Source organism: Zonotrichia leucophrys, chromosome 4 (assembly GCF_028769735.1).
Source record: "Zonotrichia leucophrys gambelii isolate GWCS_2022_RI chromosome 4, RI_Zleu_2.0, whole genome shotgun sequence".
Lineage (NCBI taxonomy): Eukaryota > Metazoa > Chordata > Aves > Passeriformes > Passerellidae > Zonotrichia > Zonotrichia leucophrys.
The window spans coordinates 57,293,944-57,311,996 of NC_088173.1; the positions used below are offsets into that span (position 1 = coordinate 57,293,944).

Sequence of the window (18,053 nt, forward strand, 5' to 3'; positions counted from 1 at the left end):
CATTCTGGCAGCTTCCCTGAGACTCCTCAGAATTCCCTTTCTCCACTTCCCCTTTTCTGCAAGAGCCACAAATTTCCACACACGTCTGATAACTGGGGCATACATATTGCTTCAAAGTACTACAGAGACCACCAGTGCACTCAAAAATCAAAGCAAAAGCAAAGATTGCTACTCTGAAGAGAGCTCATTAGGCCTGATGCTTGGATTTATTTGGTACAGGTGCAGGCATCTCTCAGCTGAGTTAAACTGACAAAGCAATATTTGATAGTAGTAGCAATATTCACATTCACAACTCTAATCACATTTTGAAGTTCACCAAAATAAAATAATTTTGTATATTTTCTGTCAAAAGAAAGATCCTGACTATGTTATGATGCAATACTAGTCATAACTTAATCACACAAGTTGTTTTAGGTAAGAAATTTTTATGCTTATTGAAAAAGGTGTCAAAGGAGGTTTGTTGGGCTTTTTATGACTGGTAGTCTTACACTAAAATGTGTATACTGATAGATTATTCAGCTTAAACGACACTGACATTTGTGGCACCTGGTTTCTCTTCTAACATGAACATAACTCACTTCTGGAAAAAGAAAGAAGTACACTCAAAAGCTTTAATACATATATGAAAAATTTCAATACTGTTAAAAGTATAATTCACATTTACACATTTATTTTGCTCCAGCAACTTTTGAATGTTGCATATTCACTTGGAAAAGGCACCACTTTGGTTACAATCTGAAAGTTACACAGACCATCTTGAGAAGCAAAAACATTAGTGAGAAAAGGGGAGAGGAAAAAAATACTGATTGTCATTTTCAATGTAATGAAAATTGACCAGCAGGACTGTGGAAAGATTCCTTGCACAGATCCATCAAGCTGTCCTTACTTCAGCTGACATCATTCAAGAAAAAGCCATCACTGAACAAGACTTAGGGGTTTATTTTTCTGTGAACAACCACCTAAGCAAATCACCAGAGGAATATAATAGTGCTAGGCTGTGCTATCTTATTATGATGGTCTGTAACAAAGAAAAGAGAGCTCAAATGACTGTCTTTCCAATAACAGGCAGTCTCTGTACAGTATTTCATATGATTAACTCCAAATGCTTCATAGCAGCCAAGATGATGAAAGAACTGAGAAGTCCCTTGGAAGCTTGTGCAAACATAATTCAAATAAATTCAGTGATGTCCCCCCCTCCCCTTCTCTCCCCATCAGTTCCAGAGCTGTAAGTTAGAAATGAGAATGAGGTTCAGCACTATGTGGATAGCTAAGCCTGTAAAAATTAAATGGAGAGGCAGGATGAACAGCACAGGAGTGGCCACTGCTGAGCTGGGAAAACCATGGTGCCTCAGCAGAGCTGCCTGGAAACCCAAAAGATGTCTGCAGCAAGAGGTTCATCCATGGTGCCAGACAATGTGGCTGATCCAAAACCTGTTCTGTCCCACTTCTCACTATAGGAGGTGCTGCAGCTATGCTCTGCAAGTCTCACACAAGCTATCATGCTTTTAGTGGTACTAAAGTACAACAGTGCTAATTATATAAATAAATGAATTTCCAGAACATAGTATCTCAGCTTAAAAAAAAAAAAAAATTGCAAACCCCACTAATGAAGGCTCTACTTAGTATGACAAACAAACAAGGCCATGTCCATTCACAATACCATGCTGTACTCACACCCCTCCCTTCCTTGTAGTCAGCACTCCTGGATTTAGTTGCATCCAGAACATACCCCCAGATATATATATACACATGTATGTATGTTTATATGCATGCACACTGAAGCAGGGAATGCTGATCAGCCCTCTGGCTACACCTTGTGTCTCCCACTAACATCCACAAACAAACAGAACAGGGTCAGGACAGCTTTAAGGATTGTCCATGCTGTAACTATCAGCAGGTTTCCTGAGTTCCTCAGTACTCCACACAGAACATGCCCAACCCACTGGCCAGAGATGTTCCCACAGACAGAAAGCATGTAGCTGCCTCATTTGGAATGGAGAAGGCAGTTTAGACTGGGGAAGCAGGAGCTGGATAGCACACAACAAGCCTCTTTAATTTTGATTATTATTAAACTCCAAGAGGCATGGCTGTTTGAGGTAGCTTGCAGGAATTACCACAGCCATCTGTGCTAATGCCACTTTCAAGTACCCCTCCCATGGAAATAACCCAATGCCCTCAAGCTCTACCTGAGGTTTGTTTTTTCTAGTTTCTCCCTTCTGCCCTAAGTGTTGAAATTGTAAAGTTGAACTGATGTTTTCCAATTGCTGCCAAAGCATGTTTTTTCTCCTAGGCAGAGCTGGCAGGCAGAATTACACCAGATCAGGGCAAGCAGTGAGGATACTGTAGAGAAAGAATTCCAGCTGGGCATAAAGAACAAGAATTTCAAATTATCAACTATGCTATACTGATTAACAAATTACTTCCATATTTTTCCTAAAATGTCTGTTTGCAAAGGAGGTTCCTTGCTTACATAATCCAGAAGAAGTGGGCAGGAAGGCATCAGAGAAGCCTTAACCTTTGCAATTGTAGTTTTCTGTGGTAACCTCCAGCAGACCATCTATATAAGCCTCCCCTCCCTAAAACCCCGGTCTCCTCCCTGCCCACAGAAAGTCCTTTTGACAAGCAATCTGTTACTCTGCCATTCTGAATAAATCAGGGGGGAAAGAATTACTCTCTGATGCCTAAGAAAATTAAAAAGCCAGCCTTAAATCTGCTTCAGAAATGTTCTCAGACTGCTCCTGGCTTACATGGGCATGTCACCAAGCAGAGCAGCTCTTAACTTCCCAACACAAAATGAGCAGTGATTTTTTTTTAACACTATTTCCTTAAATGTATATGAGTGGGCAGAGAAAAGAAGAGGCTGAATTATCTCATATCTTCCTGCTACTCCATCTTCCCCAGTATTTCCAACACTGCATACAAGAAATTTCTTTCAATGTATACCTGTATTTCCAATTGAAGGAACACTGTTATCCCAAATTCCCACCCACCACTGTCACTGTCACACCTGTCACTGCATTTTGCAGTGCACCTGTCACACCTGCATTTTTGATATTCACATTTAAGGCATTATTCTAAATTCACACCACAGCTCTACTCACAGCTGTGGAAAAACACCAGAGGGAAGGAGGGAAGGCACTGACTGTCACTTGACAACAGAACTGAGCCAATCCAACAGCTAACTTACTAATGGGCAGATTGCTCTTCTCAGTTCCTGCACCAGTTCCACCTATGCTCCCAACCCAGATTCAGGATGTAAGCTTTGAGAAAACTAACCTACCTGCATAAGGGAGTTGCTATCAAACACTAGCTCAAAAAAAGGAGTTTATCACATCCAAACTAAAACTGAGTCTTCACACTACTGGAAAAAAGGATATCCTAAACTATGTTCTTATGAAATGTTATAATGGCTGTAGGTACCTGTGCGAAATCTTGTGGCGCTGGAATGTAGCACCTGCAGAGTCAGAGCCAGACCACAATCCCCTCTCACAATCATCTCAAATTCCTCTCACCTTGTGCAGACATGCTCAACATTCCTGGGAAAAATCTTAAGTTTAAAAGGGCACTACCATGTACAAATAACTGGGCTTAGCTCCAACATCCAGACAGACACATTTGCTCTTGTAGGGGAGCTGTGGAAGACTATTATTAACAGGAAACTAAATAAAAATGAGCACTGAAGAATTAGTTACAGAAGGCAGAGAAGACTGACACAGGCACATACAAAGTAATTCTGCCTTACCAAGTTTAAGTGAGAGGGTGATAAAGTGTTTTGATTACTTGCTTTAGAGCCTCAACACAGCCAATAGATTTACAAAGTCAGTATCCTAGGAGCTCATCAAACCTACCCAAAACAAAAGGGTTTTGCATATGAATTTTCTGTAATAGCTATACTAGCTACAGATACAGTTTATTTTCATATCAAGTTACAGGTTTCTTCTTTAAAATATCTAGAAATAATTTAATTACTGAATACATTCATATGATTTATTACTGAGATAACACAAGACTAACCTGCTGAACTTCACAATCTGCAGCTGCTTTAAAGGCTGAATAGATGAGGAGAAAAAGACCAAACGGGGTCAGACATAGGACTTGACATTAAAATATTCAAGTTCTGATCCTCAGTCTGATAAAACTGTTCAGCAAGCAAGATTCTGCAGTCAGAAAGAACTGAGAGGTTTAGTCCAGGTCTAAAAATCATCTTGGTTTTGTTCCCCATAGGAAACAGTACATTTAACTCTTCACACTATCTTTTGCCCAGAATGTACCTGCATTCAACAGCTGACCTTTACATCAATGTTGAACCCCTGCTTCAGCAGAAATGCTTATCTAGAGGAAAAGTCAGAAGCTGGAGAAAAGCAGTTGTAACGTAACTGGTAACATTTTTCTGCAGTATGTTCACAGCTACAGTAGGGTAAGGTAAACAGGCTTGTAAGTTTTTGTCATATTTCTCCTAAAAACAGGAGCAGGAGTTTTATTCTCTGCTTCTTTCCTCTGTGAAGGCTTCATATTTTTATTACAAGACACAAGTTGAGAAGCCAAAGATTTGCTGGGCACAGCCTGCTGGCAACTGGAAACTCAGATTAACATTCTCTTATTGCAACTAACAACTGTTTGCATGGGAACAAAGACAAAACTATAATAATTCACAGCAGCCACAGCATCATACTGACCATGCCCTGTCCATCCCAAGTTCATATCTGATGGTTTCCAGCACAACAGATGACAAGAACCATCTCACAACCATGCAGCGACAACTTTATCAATAGATCAAGGCTACAGTTTATGAGAATTTTTATGTAAGAAAAACAGATTATTCGTTTTGTTAGACGTCCTCCTTCTTAGCTGAGTGACAGAAGGAGCTTGTAATTTTCCTATTATCATCTCTTTATTTTAAGTGGTGTTATTAACAAGAAGGAAAATGATGCCTCTATGCTAAACAGTCCTCAACAAAAGGAGCAGCAGCACAATCGTTACCATGGAGGAACAAAGGCACACTGAGATTAAAGTCACCCACTGAGCCTCAGGTAGCAAACCAGTGACCAGTCTTTCCCACTCTGGTGTATCATTAACTCAAAGTGGAGGCTGCTTCCCTGCGTAAGAGCTAACTCACTCCCATTTACAGCACTGCATCATCTGGTAATGAGTACAAAAATATTTGACTGGTGGAATTGAAAGCAGAATCTATTTAAACTCACTGAAGCACTGCAATCAGATATCCTAATTCACCTCTTCTGAGCTAGTTCCTTGCCATATCCAAAGAGCACAGTGCTGGTCTTAAAGATTCAGCAATTTAAAAAATCTTAAAGGCTTTACAGTTCCTTGCCCTGGTTCTGTTACTGTATTTTACATGAGAACTATATTTAATCTGATTCATAACTTACTTATTAAATCTAAACACAAAGTTATATTTCCACAAACTCGATGGCATGAACAAATTTAGAAGGGAATAAATAATTACTTATCTAGATGTAACTAGAAAAAAAAATCTCACAAAATATTTCTTGACTGATTTTTTCCTTTAAGTGATTCCTTTCAACTGTTGAGTCTTAGCAGCATGCAATTAAGAATAACACTTCCCAAAGACTCTCATCTACTTAAAATCTTTTTTTATCATAACATAATAATAAAGCATAAAGGCACATAGTATATGTATAAATATATACTATATATATTTATACAGTGTATATATATATAAATATATAGTATATATTTATACAATATAAAGCATAAAAGCATGAAGTATAAAGGCATACTTTGGACTGAAGGACTGTGGATGTTATCCATCAGAGCACTATCAGAAGATGGTAGTACTTACAAAGGCAGGAGTATCTACATGCAATTCGACAATCCTATCACTTCTCCTCCCAGGTAAGAGTACTAACACATTGGCAAATTGAACATTGAGTACTCCCAAATATTAGGAAAAAATCTAAGACTACCAAGATCAAAGGTCTAAGTGACTGCTGCCAAGGCTTACACACAAATGATATTTCTCTATGTTGTGGTTATATGCAATAGATTGGGGCATCAACCTGGAGCTAACTGTTCTGAAGCACCAGTCCCACCAGAACCATGAAGTCTGAAATAGAAACACCAAAAGGCTTGATTTCTGTGCCCATTTGTCATCATGTTTATTTTCATCTCTGAATCACAATTAACTCTATTTCAATTTTAAAAAACCAAAACAAAACGCCCATTTTAAATATGTGACTGCACTTTTAATACAGTGAATGTGAAAATAGAACAGCATATGGCAAAAGAGATTATGGGGATTAGCCAATTAAATGGTATGACTCAAACTGACATGATCTGCCAAATCTGTGTTTTGCAGTGCAGCATGTGGGGCCATGGGAACATGACTTCACTTAATGTAAATAGGAAAGGCAAAGTTCTGAAAACACCTGATTTGGCAAAAAGTATCTTCAAGGAAGTAAGGAGAAGTATGAGATGTTCAAAGCTTACAAGCTAAGAACAAATTCTTTACTTCTTTAATGCTGGAGTTCACAATACCAACTTGATGTAGAACTTACTACGAGCAGTCCCACCAGAAAATAACCTTGACCATAAAGTCTATACTCACTAACTATTCACATGCTCAGGACATCAGATATTAATTCTGACATACAAGACTACAGACAAATTCTTGGTAATATAAAGGGACAGTAAATGTCTCAGTGAAATCAAGTTTCCACAAATGTAACAGAACAAAATATCCAAGCAGAGCTTCAGGCAGAGTGGAGGCCTGCTTGCAGGAGCTGAATGCAGATGGCAATCCTCACCATCAGGTCTCATAGAGACACAAATAGCTCACCTGATCATTTAACAGAAGGAAAGAGGCAAAAGAAGCAGAAGTATCTGGAAACAGTGCCTCCTAAAAGTGAGATTACTGTCACCTTCATGCAACTGCCCTCATTACACCTTGTGCAAGATCTGCTCAAAACACACATCCTGCAGGAAAACAGGCCATTTTTCTGGCCTGTTTTCACAAAGGCCATTTTTTCTGGCCCATTGCAGAATAATATTCTGTTGGTTAACCCCTGGGATTCTGAGCTCTTGCCTAAATAGAATTTACTCATTCAAGTTCATCTGAGCTCATTCTTCTACAGTTATGCCAGAGATGCACGAAGAAATGTCAAAAATCTAAGCAAACAGCAGTTCACAGATATCATATAGATATGTGACCCATTAGACTAATAAAAGTTTAAATTTATAAATTGAAAGCTGTATTACAAAATAATAGAAACACCTTTTATACACAGTTGCAGCTAAATCACCAAAAGGAATCAGTTTCAAACCAAAGCCATTCTTATATCTAATTAAAGGCTCACCTTGACACAGTTTTAAATGCCAGTATTATACAGAAGCATTAGCACGTTCAAGAGCTAAGTGAAACAAAAAGCATGTTGAAAAGTTGATAAAACTACCAAATCCACAATTTCCAAAAGCACCTTTTAATCAATGCAACCTCAATAAAGTTGCACACACTTCTCCAGCATCTTAAGTTTTCCTTTAGAAAGGACAGCTTAATAAGAAACAAAGGGAAAAAAAAAGTCTCATTAAAACAAGTGCAGTTTCAAGTTTTAACCTGACAGCTTTCAAAGGAACAAGAAACTACACATGGCTGTGTAACGGACCTGCTCTTACATAAAACTTGACCTTGGATGCAAATGTATGGAAACAAATGAAATTTATTTCAAATTTCCTGGGCTAAATCTTATTATATTATAACCATCTGACTGTTTATCACAGTGTGAAAAATTCAGCTGTCTCTCATGGATTTAATGGTAAATACAAAGCAGCTTATCCTCCACTTCTATCTCATGCTGCTTCAGTTAAAAAGGCTTGTTTTTTTAACTGAAAAAAATCCATCCATTTTTTTTAACTGAAAAATCCATCAGTGACAGCTCCGAGATATGTAAGCAAAGTTCTGTGAAAGGTCACCAACATTTCATTTTCATTAACAACCTCCTCCTCATTATGTTTAGCAGAAAAATATTCTCTTATACACAACTGTACAGACTTCCAAGCTGTAGCACATGCTACCTACCTAGCCCTTCATCTATTTTACCTCCTGATTATGGCCTTGGTATCAAAGATAGGGTGTTTCAATATAACAAATCAATATAACAATATCAATAACAAATCTGTATTTTAAACATAAATCTGCTTACCTTGAGGAAAAGTATTTGGCTGCACTAAGTACAGGAATGCATGTACTATTTTAAACAAAATTCCTATTGCCCCAGGTTCATGGTATGCACCTGTATCATAGGTCTTGGCTGGTACAAATCCAAAATCCAAAGTTCCAGGAGGTGGTTTGTATATAGGCTGTACCTCTGAAATTGTACTTCCACAAAACAGCAGCAGCAGCAAACAGAGTTCCCCAGCCATAGCGAGCAGTATTCATAAAACTGGAGGTAGAGGTATTTGTCCAACCAAGTCTAGAAATCTTCAATACATTCACTTGAGGAGTGGCTTTCCAGCCAGGACAGTGCTGGTGCACTCTCACACCTGCAATTCTTCAATGTATTTTTACTTCAGAGTGGAACAGCAGCCCCTTGTGAAAATGACAGCGCACATCTCTGGCAAAAAGAAGAAACAGCTCATTAACGTGTGCAAGCAAATAGCAAAGTGCAAGACAAGCTGCAACCTCCTGTGGAAACTGAACCTATCAACAGCTGCAATGTGAGCCTGACAGGACAGGGAAGAAAAGCATTTTGAGGCTTGTGAATATTATGTTATACTACATACATTGTACTTGAAAGAGGTGGAAAAAGAATTATGCACAGTTCCAGGTCAGTGAGTTCTCACAAACAAAGAGAACGTTGATACAGCTCCAAGGGAAACAAAACTAAAGGAGCATTGCATGAATTGTGCTTCTGACTAAGTACAATATGTCATGTCACAACAATTACAGAATGCATTTAATTACCACCTGATGGTTCTGTAGTTGATGACACTTATTACAAGTCATACCCTGTATTTCTTGAATTTACACCTTTCAGCAAAACCTTCAGTACTAGATACTCCGAGCTGTTTTCCAAGAATAAGGCAAAAATTATACTGAACTGAAAAGTTACCAAAACAAAACTAAAATCCAAAATCAACGAGACATCACCCTCTTGACAGATGACAATGGGTATCAGCAATTACTTTCTATTAATTCAAGCTATCTCAAAGCTCTGCTTAGGAACTGGAGAAGTCAACAATTTTTATTTAAGCTTGCTAAAGCTGAGTGTCATTAAGATGACTTTGGATGGTAAAAAATGTTTAAGAATATTCTGAATCTATGAAATAACATCAGCTTAATCTGCCACTACTTAAGAAATGTAACAGAAACACTCCTGGCTTTTCAACAAATGAAGTGACCATGTCTTCATCTACAAGAAGCCAGGGAAGACTCCTTGATTTCACTGCAACAGCAGTGTCTGAGGAAACAGACCAAAACCAACCACACAAAGGTGACAGAGAAGCTGCTGCCACTCTCCGGTTCTGGAGGCTGCACAAAGCTGATGGGTGTGCCAGAGAGCACAGCACTGACCTTCCCCCCACCAGCCCGGCTTCTCTTTGGAGCGCCCTGGCCGATCCCCAGAGCGCCATGGCAGGGCCCTGAGGAGCTCCCTGCTCCTGGCAGGACACCACTGGCACCCAGAGAGCACCAGCTGCCCTCCCCAGCACAGCTGGGCTCTGCTGCCCCTTCAGCAGCACTGCCCAAGAGAAAAGCTTTCCATCCCCACCTTGGTGTTCAGACCATTCACCAGCGAGAATGACAGCAAAATACACAAACTCCTCATGGCTTCAGTCAGCCCAGTGCTGCACCAATGCCTTGGCTCCCAAGGTACTTCCAGGTCAAAGAGGTGCTCAAGACAGAGACTTCCAACCTGTACTAAGGTGAGACTTAAATCTCTCCCTGCTTTACAGTCTCTGGTTAAACACCAGCTACCTTTCTGAAAACCAGTACTTTGCAAGAGGTCAAAAACACATTGCAAGCTTGTTTAGTAGTCAGTGCTGCACTCAGAGGATAGGTCAAGAAAAACATGGAACAAAGAAATATCAGAGACCTAGAGACTGTTGTTTCTCCACTGTTCAAATGAGTTAGGAGGGAACACACAAACCTATCCTTCTTCCTCATGGCTTATGAAAACCAAGAAGAATGAACAGTAATAACGCCATGATTAGCACAATTATCCAACCCTTATTGAGAAAGGTTGTGTTAGTAACCCCTCTGAAATATGCTCAACACAAGCACACACTAATTTAGAACACATATTACCATAGAAAATAATGTTTTCTTAAAGATTAAGGGAAGAAAAAAAAAGTTAAAATCCAAAATATTCATTTTTCTCCTTTAATTTTTTACTGAGACTAGTTTTCTTTAGCCTAGAAGATACTTTTTAGTGAAGTTTTATCATTTGCACATCTTGCTATAAGGCTGAACACAGAAGTGGTCGAAAAGTGAAAACTGCTTAGGCTGCAGTTTATTATCAAATCTACAGAAACCTACAGAACAAAATATCACAAGACCACAACTAGGGGAAAAAAAATTCATTTTGCTTTATAGCAGAGCAGTGAAAATTGTGCAAGTTTGACACACTACTGTTCTGATGCCAAAATCACCTTTGTTTTTACATATATTCCTCATATATATTCACAGCTCTGTGGACTATTATTGTATAGCTATGTAGTTTCCCAGCTAACTCCAGTGCTTTTCCTACACACAAATTCCTGAAGGCCTGTTCTAATCTTGCTTCTTCTGGCAATCAAGGCTGAGCCACCCTTTCAAGACAATTTCTCATGTTTTAGATATAAACAAGGTACAGCTAGTAGCAAGGAGGGGAGGGTCTTCAGAAGGAGTCAAACCAAGAGGGGAATTACTTCATTAACTGTATTTCTATTTGGGGCTTCTTGTCAATTATGCTAATTTGCTAAACTTGTAAAAGTGTCAAAGCCCTACAGCACATAAAAGCCCTATATCACATGTACATTTTCAATGTAATTTCAGCATGCATGTCAGTGTGTTGTGCACCTGGAGAGGTCTTCATTAAATGGTAATCACTTTTTATCACCTTAACTTTGTTTGGCTCTTGATCTTAGGGACTCAAAGGCAACAGTTCTTTTTTTTCCCTTAAAAAGAGATTTCAACAATTTTTGTAAGTCAGGTTGAGTTTTCTGGAGATTTCTGAAGTACTGAAGTTGCAGCACTTCAGTCAGTCAGGAGAAAATGCTCACACATGGTGGCTGAACCTTGATTCCAAAAGTTTAGGAAACAGATGCAAAAGCATCCATTTCAGTGAAATGTTAGGTGTAGTTGAGAACGATGAAAGTGATAAGATGATGACTTCTCTAACTGGTGTCTTAAAGCAAAGCTCTCTGTAGTGCCTTGTTACATTAGAAAGAGGGCAGAAGAAGATAAAGTACACACACAACTTTTTCTTTTTTGTAAGATTATAGACAATTTAAAGTCTATCTAATTAATAAACAGGCAAACAAAATAGTTTAAATGTTCTCCCAATACAGGAAAACAATGACTGCACACCTTCTAGAAGTAAGTAGTCATGCATTAACCAAGTGGGCATTTCTAAGACAAGGACACTATTGAAATGGCAAAGACACTTCCTGTACTGTGAAACTAACAATGTTCAGTGGAAAAACCCAAGTTTCCAATTCTACACAGTTTTCAGTCAGGCTTTAATAAAATTCAAGTGAGTTTCCTGCAAATCAATAAATCTGCAGACTTATGACCATGTTCTTTTCCTCTCCCTCTGCTGGCAAATATATCACAGTAAACATGGTGTATACAATCTATACTGGGCAATTCCTCCAGACTGACACCAGTTCTTCTCTATGCCACATAAAACACCCATATTTTCAAGGTTACATTAATAATAATAACCAGGAACTTGCAGAAACACTATTAAACCTGTAACTTAAGATGCCTCTGAGCATCTAATATGTATTCAACCTACCTAAAAATAACTCAGATGTAAAAAGCTCCCAGCATTTCTCCTTTTCTTGATATTGAAAAGAAACTTAGCTGGGAGCTTATTAGTAGTTAAATATGCTAGACAAACAGCATTAAAGAGGTAAAATCTATCCCTGAAATCTGTAATTCTGAGAACTTCAGAAATGATATACACAGGAGTGACACAAATAAAGAGAAATGAACAGCAGTTTATGCTAATCTTCATTGCAGCATGTGGGCATCTCATTTCCTCAGACACAGTGTGGCATCACTGCAGTCAATGAGTTACAGGAACTGCCAGTACAACCCTCCTCAAGTTCAAGTAAACAGTGAATGAAGAGAAGCTGTGTGAAACTTGGAAATGCTTACAGTAATTATCAAACAAGCTACCAATTTCATTACTACACACCCTGTGAAGTACTTAACCAGTTAAAATAAATTAAAAGATTTTCATTATTGTGTGTGGTTTGCAAATGTCCATTTGGAAAAGACTCAAGCTTTTGCATATTATTCTGTGGCTGACACTAATATTCTATAGGTACAAATCATTAAGCATAACTCCTGGGCTTTTAAACACCACCTGTGGAGAACACCTTCACTCAAATATACAGTAGCATTATCATCTCAGATATGAGATAATAATGCTATCCTGTTACTAAAAGTATTTTCCAAAACCAACCTCAAGAGAAGATGAGAGAGAGCTAGATGCTTTAGTTCAGCAACTTCCCTGATACACCAGCTGTGAATACCAGAGCTCAGAGGCAGCATGATGTGCAGCTCTTTGTTCCAATGGCACTGGCCTCCTGTTTAACACCACAATCCATGCAAATCCAGCACTGCAGTGCAGCGATGCAACCATGATTAACCCCGTGCACTGAAATTCAATCAGCCACGGCTGCACTGCTGAAGCTCAATGGGGGAGCCTGCTGGCAGTGAACCAGGCTGGGCTGTGATGGTGGTAGGTGCAGTTGGCCATAGGAAGCCCACACAAAGGTTCTGAGTACATTTGTTACATTTTTTCAATCACACATTTGAAAATCCAGGTCCATAATCCCTGTCCACCATGCCAGCAACCACCAGAAGCGAAATTAAAACAGCCACAAAACAGAGTTACAGGCAGCCTGAAATTCCTAAGTATGGGAAAAGAACCCCAAAAAACCACCAAACCCACACCACCACCTTCCCACTCAAGAGACCCAACACAGCAAGCCAAGTTAGATACTGGCAGGTTAAAAAGGTACAGTTTTCTGTTACAAAATCTGCCTAGGCCTACCAACAATTACAACCTGTTGCCATAGGAGCATTGAGAAGCAGATAAACATAATAAACACCAGGGACTGCAGAACAGAGCTTGGCAGCACTGAGAGAAACTAAACAAATAGCATCTTCCACACAAGGCAGCCTTGGTACCCCCATCTGACTTGCCTGCTATACGTTCTAATCAACCAAGTAAATATTGGATTAGGTCAGGAAAAATTGAATATTCAGAATCCAGTTTGCTTTGAACAGCTTCTTACTAATTTCAAAATAATAAACTAAAAAAGCAACATCTAAAAATTCTTCTGTCTTACAAGTCACAGCCACCTGCAAGCCGAAGTAAAAATTCCAGGTGAGATACCTTCCCCCAATTATAAGCAGGTCTGATTTTCAGCTGACTGCGTAAATATTTAAAGTACATTTTCAGTAACCAAATAATTTATTTAACTTGATTCTAAGTGGTGCATTTACCCCAGAATCCATAGATCATTCTTTGTTAAATTACTTTCCAGCATCACATAGAAAGCTGTAAAACACAGTAAGTCCAGCCCATGACAGGCAGTTTTTGGGAAGTGTGCACTGATAAGCTCTGCGTACGTGTCCCCACACCAACGTACCGCAACACGACGCACGTTTCCCACTAGCAGCGGAGACCAAATCTTTCCTTCACGTTCTTCCCAATTACTTACACAGCAGAAACCTCTTCCTCTAACAGGCTGTCCTTATCTGCAAACTGCAGAGGAGCGCGGGTACCGCAGCTCTGCCTCTCCTGGAATACCGACAGATGTGGTAGTTTCTTTACCGGCGCATCTGTATCTGTGCGCAGAAGACACAGCCCGTGTTTACCACCGCACTGCCCCTTCTCCCCAGCTCTCGGACGAGGCCCCCGGCTCACTGCAGAGCTCACCTCGGCCGAGGAGACGCTTGGCCAGCCGGGGTATGCAGGCGCGATGTGCCCAGGTGCACAGCGGGCAGCGGCGGCAGCAGCGCCTCAGGGAGCTGCTCCGAGGCGGGCGGCACCGCCGCAGCGCTGCCGTGCGGAGCGCGGAGCCCGCAGGAGCGCACGGGCCCTCTCCCCGCTCGCATCCACCGCAGAGCCCAGGCCGGGGGTCGCCTCCCTGCTCCCCTAGCCCCCGCCGCTGATGAGCCGATTTCGAGGGCAGCACGCCCCCGTCCGCCTCCCCGAGGCGGCTCAGATGACCCCACCGCCCGCCTCGCCCCGGGCAGGTGCCCTCCGCCTCCTTTCCGTGGAGCGGCTTCCCCTCCCTCCAGAGATCTCTGGGGCTCTGCCCGCCCAGTTCCCGCCGCTCCTCTCCGTTCATCTGCCGGTGGCTCACAGCTGTCCCCGACCTCTCCCCAGTCGCCGCCGCCTCACACGACCCCCGGGAGCGAATGCGCACCCCGTGCCCGCTGCCCCGCTCTGCTCGGCGAGCGGACCCGCCCTGGCTCCCCGCGGACCGGCCGCATCCCCCGCCGTGCCGCAGCCCCCTCCTCGCGGCCAAACCCGTCTCTCCCGCCATCCGCTCCCCAGCCCCCCGCAGCACTGACCTGCCCGCCGGCCGCTCCTCTGTCCCCGCCTCACCCCGCGCTCTCAGGGCGCCTCCATCCCGCCGCTCCCACAGGTCGCTCTCCCAGCCTCTGCTGAGCCCCCTGGGAGCCCTTCCCGCCGGCAGCCCCATTCCCCCGAGCACCCGCCTCCCTCGACGGCCACCCGCCACCCGCCTCCCCCCCTCGCTCGGCTTCACGGAGCTCCCCCGCCCGCCGCCGCTCTCCCGCGAGGGAAGGAGCCGCGCTCTGCCGGCCACGACCTCCCGCCCGCAGCGGGAGAAGGCGGAGGAGCCTCATCCCCGCCTGCTGCCCTCCACGGCCCCTCCGGAGCTGCCCGGGCCCTCCTCACGTACACTCCCGCCCGCAGCACTCACCGGTCGAAAGGGGCCAGCGAGCCGGAGACGGCGGGGCACGGCCAGCACAGCGCAGCCCGCTCCGCCTCAGAGCGCCGCGGCAGCCGTGGTGGCGGTGCCGCCCGCGCATGGATTACGGAGGGCGGGCTCTGCCCCGGGCCGGGGCTGCAGGACCACCCCGACAGGCCGGGATGGATGGTGGGGGGAGGAAGAGGAGGAGCGTGAGGGGTTTAACCCCGGCGGGATGTGCTGGGCGAGCGGAGTGCAAATCGGGATAGGTTGTGTGCCGCTGCCGCGGAGCCGAGCGGGACAGGCTGAGCCCGCAGCCTGCGGTCGAGGACCTGTTGCATCCCGGGCCGGCTCCCGCCCTGTTCCGGCCCCCAAGGTGCTCCGCCACTCCCGGCCCCCGGCCGGCTCCGCCGAGGCTCATCCCGCCTCACCGCCCCGGGCATGGCCGGGCCATCTCCCCTTGGCCAGTGCCTCTGGGGTTCCTTCGAGATCAGGCCGTTTGCTTTTCTCATCAAGATGACTTACTCCGTTAGCTTTTGAAAAAAATAAATCTTGTTTTACTCTTCTCAAGAGGTGTCCTTATTTCCTGATGTGTTTAGCATTTCCTTTAGGGCTGTTATCTATGTTTTTAAGTGTTCTCTGTTCCCGAAGGCCAGTGATTTCCTGGTAAAATGAGGAGTGTTTTTCTTACAGGTTGCAATATAGTAACATACACTTTCAAAGGCTGTTGTGCTTTCCTTCTGCCTTGGGCAGATTTGTTTGTGCTTTTGATTTTTATTTGCAACTTTGGTGTATTAATGTGGCTCCTCTATTGCAGCAGTAAAATATGAACATGATTCTTGCCTCTGTTACTACAACCTCTGTTATTCAGCATCACAAATGCATTGCAAGACAAAGCAAGAATTTTTGCTGGACATCCAAGGTTATGCTGGTTCCTTGGAAATCAGTAAAAAAAAACTGATGAAGAAGGCGGTCTCCTTTTTGCAGGCAGAAACAAATCAAGGCTACAGCTATGGCACCACTCTGCATTGCTAATTGAAGCCTGGCCAAACATCGAACAGTTTTCCCACAGGCAGTATTCGGTGTTGCTGAATTCTACCTGTATTTCAGCTCAGGGCATTTGCCAGCAATGCACATCAAAGAACGAGTTGCTACACTGGCTGCACACAGAACAGTTACCCGGAACAGAGCTAATCGTAGCTTGTTCAGCGGGAGGATATGTAAAGGCACAGCCCAAAATGGAGTGGTACAGAGCTCAGAGAAAGGCTCTTTTCCAAGTTCTTGTTGTAGTTGTCATAGGCACCCTAAGCCAGATGTCAAAGAGGAACAACAAGGGTCTTGGGGAAAACAGAACACCTTGACTGATGGACAAATGTATTAAATTAGTGAGTCTGACAAAGAGAATTTCAGTGCCTATCTTGAGGTTTGAATGAATCTTTCTCAAAATAGAAGAAAGTATTCCCTCCAGATAATGGGCTGTGAGTGCCCAACACTGTTAATGAGACAATATGGTGAGTTTGCTTCCCTTGCTTCCATTCAGAGTTAAACCAGAAAGGCCAAGTCCTGCTGACCTCAGTGCCTCACTGACTGATTTTTAAATGCAGAGTGAAGGCATATGGCTATAATAATAGATATCTGCAAGGATGGAATAGTCTGTAGGAGCTCAAAGAGAATGTGGGAATGCAGAGGAGAAGAGTGTGGAATGAAGCTGCAAAAAATCTTCACTTGCTGGAGCCAAAGATATTTAGATTTTCTCTTGGGTTACTAATTTATACAAGTGATGTGAAACAAGTGATAAAAGTGATTTCTACCATTTATGGTAGGCTACCACAGTACTTCTGGATGAGAAATGTCTGTAGTGTGCATAAACAAGGACATGAAACTAGAGTAACAGGAAAAAGATACTGGCTTTCAGACAAAAATTGAACCTGAATCAAGACCAACACTACTAATGGGGGCATTTCTTCAGCAAACTAGAGCTAAGCCAACACCTGTTTTATGATTAGTATGATCCATGTATGACTGATCTCCTGTTTGTTTTCATGGATGTTGCTATCAATATAAGAAAGCTTTCCAGTAATTTCTGAGTTTCTCTGTACTATTGGGATCTAACCTGAAATAAAGGACTTGCCTAAGGTGTCTGGAAGTGATTGAGTTAAGGTAATTTATATCTGAAAGTGTGTTGTCTAAGTAGCACCTAGTTAGGATGTCAGAGCTTGTCACTGTGAGCTGGCAAATGGAAGCATGACCTCTTCAGCTGCCTCCCGTTGCATTGCTGGCAACCCCAAGCATGTGTCTGACCTGAAACTGCTCTGAGCAGCTGCTGACCTTTCCTTGATGTTTCTTCTCTGCTAACTGCACATCAGGTAGAGGCAGACAGCTGTAAAGAGGGAAACACTGCACCAGTTTGCAGCCCTTTCCCTGCTGTGTCCCTGCCATCCAAATGCCAGCTGTGCCTGGGCTGGCTCAGCCCACGCTCCTGTGGGCACGGTGAGGGATGTGCTGGTCCGTGCACTGCCTGCATGTGGAACAGTCACATTCAGGAGGCACCATGTGTGAAAACACGATGGAATCTTAGCAAGCTCAGAGACATCGAGAAAACTTGTCCTTGAGGGAATGCATCATCTTCTATCTGTGGTCCTTTGTGCCTTTTTAGGCTGATTGGGCTAAATTTAATCTGGATGCCTTCTAGCTCTGTTCTTTGTGGCCAAAACTTTTAAATTATGTCAGCACTCAGAGCTGAGGTCAGGCTCCCAAAGCAGCTGAACCCTAATTGCTCACATAAATAGGAAGCAGTCTTTCAAACCACAGCACAGTAGGTGATAAGGCCTCTGAAAACCTGCTGGATAAGCATCCAAAACAGTAACAGCTGGAAGAAAAAAACCTGACCCATACGCTGTGGTGAGCGTTTGAAAATC

The 18,053-nt window shown here is 42.8% G+C and overlaps 1 protein-coding gene across 14 annotated transcripts in view; it reads right to left on the reverse strand.

Moving 5' to 3' along the window:
• The window catches only part of PROM1 (prominin 1), a 60,958-nt gene extending 45,507 nt beyond the window's left edge, over positions 1-15,451 (reverse strand). For 10 of the 14 annotated variants that reach the window (XR_010439999.1, XR_010439998.1, XR_010439997.1 and 7 more), the window contains exons 1-2: positions 15,148-15,450; positions 8,178-8,588 (exon numbers count right to left, since the gene is read on the reverse strand). Coding sequence is in view for 5 of the 14 variants with exons in the window: in XM_064711822.1 (XP_064567892.1) it covers positions 8,178-8,397 (220 nt within the window). In the remaining 9 variants the exon portion in view is untranslated. Of the gene's footprint in view, positions 1-8,177; positions 8,589-13,914; positions 14,042-14,132; positions 14,459-15,147 lie in introns of those variants that run through there. The other 4 variants (XR_010439993.1, XR_010439994.1, XR_010439992.1 and 1 more) reach the window with 4 other exon arrangements.
• Positions 15,452-18,053: the final 2,602 nt, after the last annotated feature.